General features: G+C 40.6%; 1 protein-coding gene across 1 annotated transcript in view; it reads right to left on the reverse strand.

Moving 5' to 3' along the window:
* The window catches only part of fto (FTO alpha-ketoglutarate dependent dioxygenase), a 95,812-nt gene that overhangs the window by 6,950 nt on the left and 70,117 nt on the right, over positions 1 to 18,745 (reverse strand). The window contains exons 5-6 of the mRNA XM_061668929.1: positions 12,813 to 12,892; positions 12,075 to 12,218 (exon numbers count right to left, since the gene is read on the reverse strand). Of these exons, the coding sequence (XP_061524913.1) occupies positions 12,075 to 12,218; positions 12,813 to 12,892 (224 nt within the window). The remainder of the gene's footprint in view (positions 1 to 12,074; positions 12,219 to 12,812; positions 12,893 to 18,745) is intronic.

Below are 18,745 nucleotides of genomic sequence, written 5' to 3' on the forward strand. Positions count from 1 at the left end.
GAGGCTGTATCGTTGCTTTCCATGAGGCTCAGAATTTAGCAGGATTTTACACTATTAGTGACAAAGTGTAGAAATGTTTTTTTGTACAAACACAAAAAAAAAAAGAGCTCTGTTTTTAAACCAAAACATTTTAGTGTCGATTGACCGCTTCGTTTGACAATTACTCTTTTTCTTTCGTGCTGCAGGGCTCGGTTCCTGTCTACTAACTAGTAAACTCAATCTAGTATTTTTAGCGTACCATAGCATGTCCGCCATTACTGACAATAGTCAAGTAAAGGGTTTGTAACATTACACTCTAAACTGGGGGGTTTGATACCGATTACTTTTGTGAAAGTAAGGAAAAATTAGTGTTTAGTCATTTGACAATGGTCTAATAAATGTAAAATAGACATTTAACACTTTCTTACTAAATTGTGAAAACCCAACTTATGTTTTTCATACCAATGACTATTATGAAAATAACTACAGTAATGCCTGGATCAGACTACAAGACAAATTTTGTCTTTCACGATTGTACTATGTCAGACTACTGCCATTAAATCTTGCCGTATCTTGGTCAGACAGTGGCAACACTACACGTCATGTATTCCAATACCACTGTATCCCGTCTTTAACGATCACTGGGCTTTATCTTCTCAAATCAAACACTGTCGGGAAGGCGTGACCAGAAAACGTGTCACCTTTCACCGCAACCGGATACAACCGTTACCATGGCGAACCTGTTGTCAAACAATGAATCGCTGCGCTAAAAAATAAATAAATAAAAAAGAGGGGGAAAAATAACATGCAGTGTCACCGGACGCTTGGGAGATAACGTTTTGGGCTATCCATTCAAGGATTCCTTGAGCTATGTTCACGTATTGTACTTTACGACTCGCAAGCAGGGTACAAAACGTTATGGAGCAAGCTAGTGCTAGCACCAACATTTGTACATAAACATGCTGACATTCTATCGAATCGTGCTCAAAAGCTTTGGTAAACATTTGTCAATGTTTGTGAGTGTAAAACATTTTTGACAACGGGGACCAAGTGTGTTGACAACGCCAAGCACGGGAGGCGAAGCGCCGGTCACAATATGCATTCCTATTAGTCGAAGTCAAGGTTTCGCTGTCGGAGAGATGTCATTGATATGTCACATTACACGGAAGATATGACAAAAAAGAAAAATCAAACATGCTAGACTTTTCATTTTGGTGTCGTAAGGCTATCATAGGGCCAAATCGTTGGTCGTGGATTATGGCTCAAGAGGTTTTCTCGTTCCCGACAAAATATGTCGGGCCCAATCTGGGAAATCGCCAGCAATAGCTCATTGGGGATAAAATCCTGCAGTATGAGCTAGGCATAAATATAACATTTTCAGCTTACCATCTCCACCAAGTCAAGGAAACTTAAAATTGTAAGATTTCCTGCTAAAGTGGGTGTGGTTTTAGTATTTTCTTTAATTGCTGAGAATAGTGTGATTTAACAGACTGAATGCAACACACTCATCAAAGTCTTACCCACTACAACACCTGAAAGCTCTGCCCACTTCCTACAATCCTGCTTCTCTTCCCCTCATGCCTCGTTTGCAGATGACAGTCTCGCCTACCGATCCGCTCCCGTCTCCTCCGCTGGGACTGTTTTTTTGTTTTTGTTTCCCGCTCTTTTGAAGTGCTGATTTAATCCTTGCAAGGACGTGGCATATAGCCAGGTGTTTCTAACCGTGTGCAGGTTTTCATGTGTTTGTTCTTTGCGATGATGCTGCCTTGTGCCCTTTGTTTGCATCCCTGCCTAAAAAGTTGCCGGCGTAAGCGCGGATGTCAACGAGCACCCCCCAATTGCCGCCAAAGCAAAGATGTGACGAGGATGCCGTTCTCCCCCAAAATGTCCTACAAAGCGTCATTGGCAGCCTAAACAAAGCAAGTTGTGCTTCATTTTGACAACTGTACAACAAAAAGTGGAGTCGCACACATTTCAAATGGGATCCGGAGCGCCATTGTTCCCTTTGTGAGAACTACTTTGTTTACAGTTCTTCTAAAGAAGTTTTAGCTTGCATGTAAAACAGGCCCTGTTTAATGTTGCTGTACAAAAAGTAGCGACAAGGCTTTGGCAGATGAGCTCTTCTGTGACGTATGTAGGAGAACAAAAAAAAAATGTTTTCCCCAAAATAACAATTTCAAGTCATTTTTGTTTCTCGAAACAATGATACTTTGAGAATGAGGTGGAAATATTAAAAGAATAAAGTTGTATTTTTATGAGAAAAAAGTAATCTTTTCAAATAAAGTCAGCATTTTGGGAGAGAGAAAATTATAATATTATAAGGAGGGAAAAAAGGTGTTCCTTGACCTACGAGTAACATCACTTCAGAGTTTGTCGAGAATTACGAGCAAAAACAGGAAATAAATGACAGAAGCCTACTTCATAACAAGTAGCAGTTTGGCAGATATGAACAATTCTTCAGTGCTTGCTTTAAGCTGTTTGTCTTTTCCTGTTGAGGTTTAAACATTAAAAAAAATATCACAGGTTGTGTATTTAACCAAAACACATAACTTACAAACATCCACTAGCTTCATGTTAACAAACACCCTAAACAAACAACTCTTTCAAAAAAGTGTCTTCAAGCTATTTACTGCCACTCCCAATTGAAGTTGACGGTCAAATTATACATAAAAAAAGAGACATACATGTGTATTTAAACAACAACAAAGCTTTGCCCTAAAGTCCGCAAGCTTAATAATTTCCATTGGTGTATGAATGTGTGTGTATGAAAGCGCTTTGGGCACTGTGATAGTGTAGATAAAGCGCTATACATGTACAGTCCAGTTACCAGTTACCATTTACCATTTCATTGGGGAAAGATGATTTGAGATACGAGTGTTTTGTGTGGTCATGAAACAAATTAAACTCTTAAATCAAGGTGTATTGTGAGAAATAAATCTAACACAACATAGTTGTAATTTTACAGGGAAAAGTCAGGAATTTGCATACATATTTTATTAATAATAATATAATATTCTATAATAGCACAAGAAATGCCTGAAATAATTAAGTTGTAATGTTTCCATATATTTCTTTTTTTTTTTTTTTTGGGGGGGGGGTAATTTTTCAAGAATAAATTAATAGTATCTTGAAAAAATAGTTATAAAATTTCGACAAAAGTCAATTTTACAAGAATGAATTTGTAATATTTCAGAATCAGAATCATCTTTATTTGCCAAGTATGTCCAAAAAACACACAAGGAATTTGTCTCCAGTAGTTGGAGCCGCGCTCTAGTACGACAACAGACAGTCAATTGACAGAGAACTTTTGTGACATAAAGAGATTGACAAAAAAAAACAGTCACTGACCAATAAAGGGTTGCTAGTTGTCTGGTAATGCCGGTAGATTTATTTTTTTATTTTTTTTGACAATTGTGCAAAAAATGAGAATAAATCCATAAATCCATGCGAAAAGAAGTATATTTTAGGATAGGATAAAATAATTATATTTTTCCAAGAAGACCGCCAAATTATGCAAGAATAAAGTAATAATATTGCAAGAAAAAAAAATCTAATTTCACGAAAATATCCATAGATCTAGGAAAGCCTACGAGTTATGAATGTTATGAGACTTTTTTGTGATTAAGGTTAAGGGCTATACAAATAAACTTGACTGCATTTACAAGAATAAAGTCTCAATATTATAAGAAAAATATGAATTTTACGAGCATTAAGTTAATAACGAGATAAAAAGTTGCTTAGAATGTAGCGGAATAAAGAGAAACGTATACCTGTTAAAATGAGGTAAAATGGAGACTGTTACTGTTTTTACGTATCAGTTCCTATTTACAGCTGTTAAACTTTTTTTTCTTGTATGATTGTTCAGATTGTTAAAATGTTACTGAAGAAATTGCCTGTACAATTAATTGATAAAAGTATTCCCATTAGTTCCTATGGGAAAAAATTGTTTTGAAATCTGTAAAAATCTGAAGTTCGACTTTCGAGGTTCCACAGGTTCTAGTTCTTGCTTTTTTTTTGTAGTATGTGATGTATTATCTAGTGTAGAAGCAGCACACAGGATCATCGCTCTGATCCCAGCAGGGATGACATGCAAGGACCAGGCTGTGGCGGCACAACTCCGAAGCCTCTCAGTGGCTCCATACAAGCCAGCCTTCAAAGAAATGTCATCCTTTATGCTCCCCCGTATCCACTCCCCTTCGATCACCACAGCTCAAACAAACAACAAAGCCACCGAGACCCGATATCGGACATCCTTTCCCCCCTTTTCTGTCTTCTGATTGTCTGCCTGTCCTTCCGCTAGGACAAAACAAACAGCTTTGAGTCATGGTGGACTTTCCGGAGTAGTGGCATTTTGGACTGGAGCGTCCAACTGGGCGCTACGAGGGTGGACGGATAGCGAAAAAAATAGTGTTGTTGTGGTTGGTTTTTCCTCAAGCGTCTCCCCCAAGGAGGTGGCTGTCATCTCCCCAGGTGATGGACACACTAGCTACACATTAGTCGCACGTTACGCCACCTGGCTGCCCACTGTGGCCAAAAAAAGTCAAGTAGCCTTTTTTCTCTTCCACTTAATGAGGCACATTCTTTTTTTCTTGATGGTATTCCCTGAGCGGACCCAATCAATTTCCAGAGGGACGGGGACGGGGGGGTGGAGGGTGGGGGGGATAGTGGGTGGGGGGTAGGACCTGATGAGAGTTGAATCGATCCCATTCAGCCGACTTCCCCCAGAATAACCTCACAGATCCGGTAGAAAAAAATGCCACACACACACACCGTGTCACCTTGTGTAAGCGACTCCACTTTTTGTTGCAAGTGTGTGGCCCAGCGCTAAAACAGCATAGTTGTGCTAAATAGTTCAAACTTCAGACCCAGCAATATAACTCTAAAACATTGATTTTAGAGTGATATCTCTAAATGGATTGTATTTGGGTTGAAGTACTGTCTCCACGAGAGAAAATACAAGTCATCCTCAAGGTGGAACACACCCTTCACAGTCTGAGCCCTCCTAGTTCTCCCCCTAATTGCCATGGTAACAAATCTGTAATCAGCATTGGCCCTGCAATTGAGCGGGTGCGCAGTGCTAATTTGGCATGCCACATTACAGCCCACTCTAAACAGCCATGCTCGCAGAAACCTCAGAGATTGGGCAGAAAAACTGCCACATACAATGTTGCCCCACACCCTAGTCATCATTGTTACGTCAGATTTTAGAGTGAGACCTCTCTGAATCTCTCTCAAAATGGACAGTGTTTGGGTTGAAGTGCTGCCTCCATGAGTGAAAAGACAAACCATGCCGTTTTTTCGGTATGGTAACTTACTTTGTACCCCACTGGCTCCGCTCTCATCGTCATGGGAACACAATGGCCCTGCAGTAAAGGAGAGGCGGAGTGAGCAGTGGCTCATGTGCATGAGACAGACCCGCCCGATCAAAGGCTCCAAAGAGAAAGTGGACAATAATCCTTGGGGTATTTTGACAAAAGCATGCAACAGACACCTTGGAATTGTTTTAAACTGCGAAAAAAAATTAAATAAAATGTAATGTCTATGTTTACATGCTCACTGTTACCCTTTTTCACAGTTACACAGCAATTTACTTCATCATTGTAGGTAATATTTAAATTACATTTATGTATGAATCCACTGATCCATCAATTTTCTATTGTGCTTGTTTGTCCTCATTAGGGCAGCTGACTATAGGTGAGAGGCAGGGTATAACATGGACTGGTCACCATCCAATCGCAGGGCACGCATTCATATTTTGGAGTCTTCACTGAACCTAACATGCTAGGTTTTGGGAAGTGGTAGTAAGCTGGAATGCCCAGAGAAAAACCCACACTAGAACTTGCGGAACGGAGCCAAAAATCAACAATTTGAAATGAATGAATGAATGATCAAATATGTATAGTAAATTTGAAAAATATAATTACATTTTTATAAGTCAAATATGTCAAATGCATGTCAAATAGCCCAATTTCAGAGAAATTGCAGACTAACAAGGTCAAAATTTAAAATCTGAATCTTAACTTTTATTTATTATGGACTAAATAATCAGATCCCATAAATGTTCTTTTCTAGGATATTATTTTGTTCATAATTTGATCTCTTGTATTAGCCTCAAAACAAGTCAATAGCATGACACCATTGGTTTACCCTTCAGTTTGTGCAATACAGCAAACAAAGGATGATCACATGAATTAAAAATAATAACTGTGTCACACAGACTACATCTGGCACAGATCAGCAGGAGACACACTTTAAGAGATTACAACAAGATGTCGTACGCCCCTCAGGTGAGGCATTTCAAAGCCGAGCAACAAGACCTTGGAAGGTCACGTGCACACTTCCCCCATGAACATGTGTGGTAGGGGAAGAAGCTCGTCCCCCTCCCTTCAATATTTACCAACATCATTAGCGAGGAGGGTCCCTGAGGGCGCTCTGCCACACACCCACCTGGGAGGTGACACAGTAGCTTTAAATGGGACAAGGCATTTGCGTCTGGGATTACCATTTCAAAGGTAAAACATGTACATGGCAGCCGTGTGGTGACGCTGCGTTGGGCCCCTCCCGCTTGTTCACGATAAAAAAATTTAAAAAAAAGATTATATATTTTCCCAAAAACTATCATGATAAACGTTAACATTGTTGCTGTTTTGTTATGCCTCTGAAATCATGAAAACTAAAGCCCACCTTCGAGCTGCAAGACTGTGTTGGTTGGTCCGCTGAAGATGAGCCCTTCACCTGTCAATAAAATATATGTTGACATTCACTGAGGTTAGGCTTAATAAAGAGTTACCTTTCTCGTGTTTGTGTTAATTGGGGACTAGCACACAAAACAACTCAGAGCGAAGCCCTGATGTTTTAAACGACTCTGCCGCGGTGGAGCTAGCGCGTAAGCTCACGAGCTGGCAAACAATAAAGAGTTAACTTTCCTGGGTATGTTCATTGGGGACTCACACAACAACTCGGAGCAAAGCGCTTATGTCTTAAATGACATTGCTGCGGTGGTCGCAGGCTGAGATGGAGCCTAACACAGCTGACTTTTGGTCGATATCAGCGCAAATTTTTTAAATCCATGTTTGTTTGTTTTTAAACAACAAAATAATTGTCTACTTCCTAAAGCTGGAGAATGTTCCAAATGTATAGGTATAGGCAGGCATGGTAAACAGGTTTATGTCACAACCCTAATAACAATGGTGGACTACAGTCCGGTTGTAGCCACTCTCTAGCAAAGTGCGCCATGCCAATATTGGACTAAAATATGTAATGTTTTTTTAAAAAGTGCTTATAATTGCCTATACTGGTTTAAACCGTAAATATACCACAAAGTATGATCCTAAAACACTTTACTATCATTTTAAACTCATCGTACAATAACATTAAAAAGAAATGGCTTACAGATGTTTTTTTTTTTAATTATTTTTAAAATGCACTGGTGTGACCATTTGACCATGCACATATGCCGAAGACTATCCGTAACTTCTACTTGCACATGCGGTGAAAACTCTCCGTAACTTCTACTAACAACTTACGTGAAAGTTAGGTCCTCCCCGACATACAAAGATCTGTTTCTCAGTAGTGATGTATCACAATACTTCCTTGAGAACAATTACTAGGCCATTTTGTGGCATTTTAAGGCGATTAAAGAAGAAGCACAAAAGACGCAAAAGTTTAGTTTTTTAGCAGATAGCTGAACTGTGAACAGGCAGAAAAGTATAATCATCACAATCAATCATAAATGACAAAAGGCATGATGTGCAAGTGTATGCCACAACCAAAACAATAATTGACCAAATCGTTGTTGCAGCGCTTGTGATAAAAACACATCTTTCCAGCTCAGCTGCAGAAAATTTTAATATATAGACTAACAAGTATAAAAATAAGATTCTATCAGATAAGATTTTGGATAAGACAAGCAGTCGGTGCACAAAGGGTTTCTTTACAAAGGGACAATGCCAACTACTGGCCTGGCTTGCATATTACAGTCTTATTCTAATGCCATAAGACTTTTCAAACAAAAAAGAAAAAAGGCAATATACTGTGTGTGTGTGGTAACGTATTGCTATCCACTATTGGGCACTAACTTACCTCACCCTGTACTCCCACCGCCTCGTTAGCAGGTACTAGCTTTGCCGTTAGTACTTTCCTTTGTTAAAAGGGCCCACAGGGCGGTGCTCGGGTCAGGATGCCTGCACGTCTCAGGCTTGTTCACACTGCGGTCGTCCATGTCAAACACAACCTGCGCAATGTGCAGCCCACCGCATGCCAAATGTGGAGCGCCGTCATAAATAACGTTGCTAACAATACATCATTTAAGTGGGTGTTCTACTCTCATGGGCAACTTCAAACAAATGGCCACATCGATCATTGCAAATGCCAAGAGGGGGCCCCCGCCAGCCCCTCAACTATCCACACACACCACTTCACCTCAACACAAACATTAACATGCAACTGGTCTGTTAAAAATAGCAGGCTGCGTTCCTGAATAAATCTGTCTGGACTGCAAAAACTGGTCTTAAAACCAATAAAAAAAATATAATTGGGAATATATTAATTGATTTAAAATATCTGCCAATAGAACATGAAAGACCCCCACCAATGTATTAAAGCGAGTGTATTTATACTACCTACACCAATAAAATCATGGTACTTCTTATTTTAACTCCTAACCAGTAATATAATCTCAATAGCAAGTTAAATACGTCTAAGCTATTTAAGAAAAAAAAATACTTGAAGCAAGTGAAACAAAATGCCTGGTAAGAAGAAATATCTTTGCAGACAAAGAACAAGCATATTTTACCTTAATCTGAGATATTTAATCATGGTTAGAGTTTAGTTTTTCCAGGGTTGTCCTCCTTGCGGGAGCCCGTTTATGCTAATCCTGGCAAGCTAGCAGGTGTTGCTAACTCAACTGGCTTATGTTCTCCCAATAAACACCACACACAAATGCAGCCCTGTTGTTTGGCTGCACTGAATAATTAATATTGTCTGTAACCTTTAAACAACCTTACATCAGACTCATCCGTCATGCCGTCCCGTTGAGGGTCCCGGGATACTACCGTAGGCAAAGATGCGCGGGCCAGGGAGCCCAGGTGTGTGTGTGGGGGGAGGGGGGGGGGGGCGAAGAGGTGAAGTGAGATATTAACCATTGGCCTGCGGCGAGCTAGCGCAAGGGGGTCTCTGCTGACCCCGCAACACCCTGAGTCGGAATCGCTCATTGTTGGGAGTGAAAAGGGGTTAGCAAGGAGTGCCGGGGTATGACTCCATCTTGAGAGAACATATGGGGAGGTTGTTGCCATACAATCCATCACAGGCTGGGGAAAATGAGAGCAACCTGGACTTTGAGGTGTTGTTTCGCTGAGTGGAAACAAGTAGCTAAGTGAAGGAATGAGAGCGAGAAGGTTCTTTTCGGCATTTTTAACATGTTAGTACAGGGCCTCTGGGCACAGTCCCATGGTGCAGAAGGAACGGAGGGCATGTAAACCAGGATCAAATGCATGTTTAAGCTAAGCACTTCCTTTGATACGATTTTTGAAGCTCTGCAGTTCAAGGTTTGGACACACTTTACACCTGAAGTCCAGTTTGTTTAATTTAAGCAAAACTCAAAAGTAATCGACAAAGTCAGAGCGCTACACACGGTAAAGCATAGCATAAGACTTGTCAGATTTGACAAACTCGACTAGATGCAATCGTTCTTCGTGTCATTTTTTCAGAATCATCGCTGCTTTGCACTATAGAAATAAAAAAAAAAAATTAACAACAAACTAATCCACAAAGTCAAGCTCCAACAGGAGAGCAATGGAGACGTGTCATATAACTAATGTCATTGCTGTATACAGCAGTTATTATCACTACTACCTTGCCACAATAATAATAAACAAAACGACTCAATATAATCCACAGAAATCACAGCCCAAAGTGCACTCACTCACAGATAGGCACAATGTAGACTAGGCACAATTTTTCCCTGAGCCACAGTTATTAACAATCATCACCACCTTGCACTAAAAATTAAACAGAATAACTTCAATTCATCTGCAAAGTCAAAGCCCAATGTACACAACACAGTGCGTCATATCATGAGTGTGATAATTCCTTCCGCTACTTATTAATAGTCACCGACACATTGTATTACAGAAATAAAAAATGCCTAGAAATAATCCACAAGGTCAAAGCCCAACGTACACTCGCTCACACAAAAGACTATGCAGACGTGTCAAATATGTGATCGTTCCTCACGCCAGTTATTAATGTTGGCTACTTTCATCATGTACGGGAAAAAAAAGAACAACTTGAAATAAGCCACAAAGTAAAAACTCAATGGATGCTCGCTCACACACAAGCACAATTTAGACGTTTTATAATTAATACTACCATTCCTTGCTCCAGGTATTAAACATCCCTGTTACCTTGCACTGCAGAAATACAGTAAATCTTGAAATAATCAACAAAATCCAAGCCCAAGGTACACTTACTTAACCAATAGCACAATGTAGATGTGTCAAAATATTTAGGTGATCACAGTAGATATTAACAATCACGGCACCTCGCGCAATAGAGATAGACAAACCCACTAGAAATAAGCTACAAAATCAAAGCCCAATGCAGATTCAATCATGCAGAAGCAAAATGTAGACGTCATTCAACTAATGCAATCGTTCCCTCAAGCCACTTTTTAACAATCACCAACACCTTGCACAATAGAAATAAACAGAATGACTCAAAATACTCCACAAAGTAAAACCCAACCTATGCTCCCTCACGCACAAGCACAACGTAGACATTTCACATAATTAATGTGATCATTCTTGTTAGAACAGTCTAAATGGTGTCTGCTTAAATGCTTACTGTACTCTACAGTGCTTAAATGTTGACAGTGCACAAAACCATACATGGTTTTAGTTTAAATCAATTCTATTCTGTATTGAAAAGGGCATCTTTTATTCACATGATGTCTGATGTGTCCCATCTGCAGCTGGTCCTGAACCATTTACTTTACCAAATGGATGACAATGTGAGCCTCAGGTCATAAAAATTTAAATGAAAATACAAATCTAAAAAAAACAAATCATTAAAAAATTTAAATACAAGAAAAATAGACACACTTAAATAACAAAATAAAAACAAAATAATCCTTATCCTTACTAGGGTTGCGGGTGTGCTGGCGCCTATCTCAGCTGACTCCGGGTGAGAGGCGGGGTACACCCTGAATTGGTCGCCAGCCAATAACAAGGCACAAAATGTATAAACAAACAATCATTCACACCTACGGGCAATTTTGAGTCGTCAATCAACCTACCTTGCATGTTTTGGGGATGTGGGAGGAAACCGGAGTACCCAGAGAAAACAAACGCTGACACGGGGAGTACATGCTAACGCCACACAGGTGAGGCCGGATTTGAACCCCGGTCCACAGAACTGTGAGGCAGCTGTGCTAACCAGTCGTCTACCTTGCCGCCCAGATATACATATTTAAAATAAAATATACAATGCACAAAAATGACTAAAAACCGACATTGATTCTGAAAATAATTAAATAAAAAAAAATAACAATAAAAAAAGAATAGACAAATGTGCATTTAAATGTGATGGTCCCAACTTTGTATGCATTCAGTACGCAGTAATTCAACAAACCTAACAAAGTTGCTAATCAGTTCAAGTACTATGTTGTATTTTACGGTACAAGGCCAGAGATTGCTGTGTATGTGGGCGCATGCTCGCGCCCCCTCCGCACACACACACACACGTACACACACACACGCACGCACACACACGCGCGCATACACACGCGCGCACTCAAAATCATGTGCAAACAAACAACGTACGTCACCCAGACAGCTTTAGTGAGTTATTCTCCAATCTATGTTTTATGAGTAAAACAGATGTATTTTATGCTTGCTATTAATTTTGACAACTTTGAAGTGTTCTGTTTTCACTTGGACTTCAAAAACGAGTCTTATTTCCCCTGGCCTAAACAGTCTCCTTTGATTCCGTGTGGTAAAAAAACACCGGTGACATTGGCAGCTTTTCAATCATATGAAAATGTGACACTCCTTCCACTGCTGTGATGTGATGCAGGGGTCACTACAAAAGACACAAACCTCGTTGTGGATCTCCTCGCAGTGTTGCATGGTGGCGGGCCTCAGGGTCACCAGGCTGTGGGAGCCGGTCTCGGGGTCCGTGTGCAGGTTGGACAGGGCCTCCTGGCACTGTGACTGGATGTAGGTCAGAGTCCCAGTGGAACACTGATGGAGGGGAAAAGGAACAGAAACAGTGTGATGCATGAAGATGATGACCCTGGGTAGCACTGCAGGCTTATGAAATGCACTGTTGTCAAGATTATACAAGGGACAAATTCTCATTAAAGGGGACATACAGTATAATGAAAACAAAAATACTTTTTAATTTTTTGTATACACATAGTTGGGTCTCTGGAGTGCCTGCCCAACCATCAAGTGTGAAATAAATCAGCCAAGTATTTTTTGGGGGGTTATCCGCCTATGTCTGAAAATGTCAAGGGGGAAAAAAAAATGGAAAAAAAATGAATAAATCCACAAATACGTGACTCTGCGGCCGCTGAACCACGAGTATGCAGGATGTATAAAATATTCTCATGATTATATGAGATTGTGGTACTGCAACAATAGAAAGATAAAAAGCTAATAATAGCTAATATTGTGGAAAAACAAGACAGTATTGTGAAAATGTTCCATGACTGGGAAAATGTGAAATAATTGTTTGCATGTTCTTGTTTCCTGCAAACACAGTGAAGCTTTTTCTGATTTTATTTTAAGGGTAGGTTGGAAGGTGGGGAGGGTAACATTGGGGGTTTGCCTCACCTCGGCCACCCTGTGGGTAGAGCTGAAGCGAGCAGCGTCTCCGGGGAGGACGCAGTGCTGGTGGGTGCTGTTCAGGTTATCTGGAAAAGAGGAAAAAAAAATAAGTTAAAGACACCAAGGAAAAGTGCAAGGAAATGAAATATAAATGTTGTGGTTTTAATATCATTCAATTCAAGAAATGGACATTTGAAAATGTCAAGTATGTAGTAGGTGTCAAAAGGAACCACGTGAATGAACATTTTGTGTTTGATTTTCTTTGGTTTCTTGTAGTATTTTGCACCACTTACATCTATATTACTTGGGTTTTATAATGGTAACAGTTTGAAATAATTAATAAAATATGAAAAACACACTTTACAAGGTATTCCTCAGTGCCTGCTCTTATGCTCGAGCTCACACAGTTCTCCAAATAAGAGGCAAAGCGTACTTCATTTTCTTTCCAGTAATTTCCAATTGAGGTTTACAGTAAAACTTACACATAAAACAAAAGAAAAGGAAACATTGTATATTTAAACAACAAAATGTTCAACCAAAGCATAGTCGTGCTCACCATTATTGGCAACCCTTTATTCTTTGCCTAACCTGTATAATATCTTAATAAATAAATGGAACGGTACCATACTTATATCATCAGGATCTTTTAATTGTAGAAGCAAAGTAATTTAACAAAGAAAAAAACAGTCCACTTTATCCTTTTCAATCATTCCTGTGTGCTTTTGGATGTGTGCTTTGGGCCTTTGTCTTGCTGGAGGACCCATTATCTTTGCCTCAAACCAAGTTTTCTTACACTGGGTAAGACATTTCACTCCAAAATCTCTTGGTAATTGTCATATTTCACGATACCTGTGATACAGTAAAGGCCTCCAGTACCAGATTTAGCAGGGCAGTCCCACAGCATTATGGATCCTCCACCATGCTTGACTGTTGGCAGGATGTTCTTTTCCTTACAGGCTTCATTGCGACATCTATAAACATACTGTTTGTGTACACAGCTAAAAAGCTATTTTGGTTTCATCTGTCCATAAAATATTGTTTATCATTTGGATCAAACGCAAATTCTCTATAGAAAAATGTAGTTCCACATGATTCATTTTCTTCAGGAGATATTCCACATTTAGTTTTAACTTCATGGGTGCCAATAATGGTGATCACGTCTGTATAATTAAAGTCTGCTAGCTTCATTCTAACATGTCATGCAAAATGCCATCGACTGGCTAATGGAAAGTAGCATACTGTAGATGTTTCAAACTGTCAAACAACTGCTACTTCAACAAACATAGAGCAGCAACACTTACAAATACAGCATACAACAATACTTCCATCCTTCCGTTTTATGTACCGCTTATCCTCATTAGGGTAGCTGGAGCCGTCCCAGCTGACTTTGGGCATGAGACACCCTGGATTGGTCGCCATCCTATCACAGGGTGTACATACAGCAATACTCACAAGCACATAGTCTTGCGGTTCTGTGGGAACAACGACTATCACCAGAGCTCACTTGGGGTCTGCTAATATTAAGAGATAATTCTGCAAACGGTTACATACAGAGTAGAGTTTTGCAAAGTGGAAAACGCTGTTGAGTGTGGTCCCAAAGTTCAGAAACACATAGAACAAAATGTACATTATACCTGCATCAATGTGGGCACAATCTTTGGGTATCATGCGACAGACTGTGTTCGGCAAGCGGAGCTGTACTGTGGTTTCTTAATTAGCAAACAATACCAGATCACGCTCAATCTGTCGGAAACGCCAGAGCCATACCGACAAACATTTGTCCAATATCGCGGGAGCTTTACGGAGAGGCCTTACTGCTGTTTCCCGCCTATCCCGCCATGTGTTTCTTGTGAGTATAGATGTTCCTCGGCGCTGCCGTTATTTGCCTCATAGACCAATAATTAATTTAGCCGCGACAGGGCTGTCGATGACGCCACGTGTGTATTTACACTCGCCTGGAGCAGGGAGTACACCATCTAATGCCTGCGATTTGAAAGTCAAACAGCTGAGCGCTTTGGGAAGAGGATATTATTGTTTGGTAAGAACGGAGAAAGCTTGGAAAAAGATACCGACAAAGAAAACAACTTCGCCATTTTTTCCCTCTCTCACTCTAAAGAGATTGTGACGGATTAGGTACCCAGGCGGAATTACTCGGCGTCTTTAAAACTGTTTATATACAATAACAAATTATCTCCATCAATCTGCTCTTTTCTTGGCACGCCGGATGCGTCGGCAGCATCAGGAGGGGAGTTGAGGCAAACTCAATAACTGTAATAAGTATTTATCTTTCTTTCAACCCGTGCGCCTGCTGCCACTTGTCCTCCTTTTTCAGATAGCAGGCTTTTAAATATATTGGGTCAACTCATGTCTGCGCCCCCCACCCCCTCCCCTGTGCATTGGGAGCTGCGAATCTGATTATCGAACAGGCCCGGTGTCAAGACTTGCATTGTTCCTTCTTTAACTACCGAAATTCCATTTGGGTGGAGATGATGGTGATTCAATTTGCCTCCAGCGACTAAGACATTAGCATTTGAAAAGAGGCCACCAGGAGACAAATAGTGCCAGAAAGGCATCGTAGTGTCTGTTGTACCTTCCGTCTATCCGGCCATTTATTTTCGACAGTATAGCGATTGTCCTCGTTAGGGTCATGGGTGGTCTGGAGCCTATCTCACCTGACTTTGGGTGAGAGGAGGGTTACACCCTGGACTGGTCGCCAGTCAATACTAGGGCTGGTATAGAAAAACAATAATTCACACTCACAATCAGACCTATGGACAAATTAAGAGTCTTCAATGAACCAAACATTTATGCTATTGGAATATGAGTGGAAGCCGAACAGGGTTTGAAATATCCAGTATCGCGTCGCAAAATGTGACGTAAAATGGTATTTACGATGCATTCCACGATTTCCATCTCTAAAATATGCAATGCATGTTTTTTTAAAGTTTTCAGGAAGTAAAACCTTTTTCAAAGTGGTCAGCATCTCTCAAAACAAAGACCGTTTATTTCGCTGATTGGTGCAGAGCTGTCAAATATTGGGGAACGCCTGTATTTTGCTATTGAAATCACTTGAACACTGACTCGTTCCGGCCATAACACAGTACAAATTTCTTAAATCACTTTGATGAAATAAACACTGTGTTGTAAAAAAAAACAAGCAAAAGGTAAAGTCTACATTGAACAGTCGCCCAACCTCCCTGCTGTCCGGGTATTACCAGTGAATGCTTGGTGCACGCTATTTTGTTACTACACCTGGCTACTGAGCCTTTAAAGCAAAAGTTCTCTTTGCATCCGGTGTCAACGCATTTTGAGTCACTAATATTCGTCTCCATGGCACTGGATCCGCTAAACCTACATGTATTGCCACGCGGAAGATGGAAAAGTCTTGCTAATCGCTAAGCTATCGTAACATGGAGTCGCCAAACACTGAAATAAATGATATGGTGATACAGTACTTGTCACATAGGTCTGGCTGGAACCGCATTTTCGCGGAGACTTTGATCAACAAAATAACAGGCCAATCTCTGGAGTTAAAAATACACAATACACGGACATACAGGATTCTGTCTGAATGAGAAATTAATTGGTACGTCACAGCACACGTACTTGAGAATGGGGGCAAGGTTAAAAAATAAGAATTAAATTATAATTTTTAATAAATATTTGTAATATAACTTACAATAACCGGTATAAGTCCCACAATGGGGAAATTTGCATTGACTCATTAGTATAAATAGCATCAGTATCAGAATCACCTTTATTTGCCAAGTATGTCCAAAAAACACACAAGGAATTTTTCTCCGGTAATTGGAGCCGCTCTAGTATGGCAACAGACAGTCAATTGACAGAGAACACTTTTGAGAGATAAAGACATTGGTAAAAACAGTCACTGAGCAAGAAAGAGTTGCTAGTTATCTGGTAATGCTGATACAAATTATTATTATTATTTTTTTTTTTACAATTGTGCAAAAAGATGCAGAGTCCTCACAGTTCGAATGACTAATATAACAATAGTCCGGTGCAATGACCATTGTGCAAAGGGCGCCGAGACTTCAAGCGAGTAGTGCGATAATTTGGGACAATGTTGATTGTGCAAATGTTGCAGATACTCCTCAATCAGTGTGCAAATGGAGCAGCTGGTACTCTGGCATGAGTGGCCAGTATTGGGCAACAACAGAGACTAATACACTGAGTGCACGAGTAATATATAATTGGCCCGACAGAAATGTGACAAAAAAATTGGCAGCATGTTGCAATGGAATTGTAAGTTAGCTGTTTCAGAAGTTGATTGCAAGAGGGAAGAAGCTGTTGGAATGTCTACTAGTTCCAGTTTGCATTGACCGGTAGCGCCTACCTGAGGGAAGGAGCCGGAAGAGTGAAAGTGTCCTTTTCAAATCTGCAGTAGAAGGTATTCAAGTCGTTGGGTAGTGTGCTATTGTTCTCAGCTTGGGGGGATCGTTGCTTGTAATTTGTCAGCGATTGGCATGCATCCCAGACTGATTTAGAGTTGTTAGCGCTAAACTGTGTTTCCAACTTTTCTGCATAGTTCCTCTTTGCAATGTTAATTTCTTTAGTCAGCTGGTTTCTAGCTCGATTATACAGGGCCCTGTCCCCGCTTTGATATGCGTCCTCTTTAGCTTGGCGAAGTTGCTTAAGTTTGGCAGTGAACCACGGCATGTTGTTGTTGAAAGTGCGAAAAAACCTTTTTGGTACACAAACCCCTTTACATATCGCGGTCTGCCCTGTGAAGATGGAAGCCGGGAAGCATGACGGCGCCATCAGGTACAGCGTCACAAAGCCAAGTCTCCGTAAAGCAGATGGCGGGCGGAACGTACAAAGTCTTTACTGGTCTATATCAGAAGATGAAGGTAGTCCATTTTGTTGGGTAGGGAGCGTAGATTCGCGAGGTGGATGGACAGAAACCCCAGTCTGTATCCAATCTTGCGCAGTGTCACCTGGATGCCGGCTCGCTTCCCTCTGTGGCGGCGCTGCCTCCGCCTCCATGCGCCAAAGACCGCAGTCGCTCCTCCGGTGAGTAACTCAGGGAAAAAACTGAATGGATTTGCGAAATTTGGTGAAAGAAAGTCCGGAGTGTAAGAGAGTCGTGTAATGTCTCCAAAGACGAACGAAAAACACAGAAACAAAAACAATACTAGAGAGCGCGTAACCGAGGCGACCACACGGGTAGGCGCCATCTTAGCATGCAAGTGAGGACATGAAGTACATTGAACAAAATAGAAAACATTTTTCATATACAGTGGGTACGAAAAGTCTTCAGACCCCCTTAAATTTTTCACTCTTTGTTATAGTGCAGCCTTTTGTTAAAATCATTTAAGTTCATTTTCTACTCATTAATTAACTCACATCACCCCATAATGACAGAAAAAAAAACGTAATTGTTGAAATTTTGCTGATTTATTAAAAAAGAAAAACTGAAATATCACATTCAGACCCTTTGCTATGACACTCATATATTTAACTCAGGTGCTGTCCATTTCTTCTGATCATCCTTAAAATGGTTCTACATTGGAGTCCAGCTGTGTTTGATTATACTGATTGGACTTGATTCGGAAAGCCACACCCCTGTCTATATAAGACTTTGCAGCTCACAGTGCATGTCAGAGCAAATGAGAATCACGAGGTCAAAGGAACTACCTGAAGAACTCAGAGACAGAATTCTGGCAAGGCACAGATCTGGCCAAGGTTACAAAAAAATGAGCACAGTGGCCTCCATAATCCTGAAATGGAAGACATTTGGGATGATCAGAACCCTTCCTAGAGCTGGCCGTACGGCCAAAATGAGCAATTGGGGAAGAAGAGCCTTGGTGAGATAGGTAAAGAAGAACCCAAAGATCACTGTGGCTGAGCTCCAGAGATGCAGTCGGGAGATGGGAGAAAGTTCTACAAAGTCAACCATCACTGCAGCCCTCTACCAGTCG

The sequence above is a fragment of the Phycodurus eques genome, chromosome 2 (assembly GCF_024500275.1).
Source record: "Phycodurus eques isolate BA_2022a chromosome 2, UOR_Pequ_1.1, whole genome shotgun sequence".
In the NCBI taxonomy this organism is placed as follows: domain Eukaryota; kingdom Metazoa; phylum Chordata; class Actinopteri; order Syngnathiformes; family Syngnathidae; genus Phycodurus; species Phycodurus eques.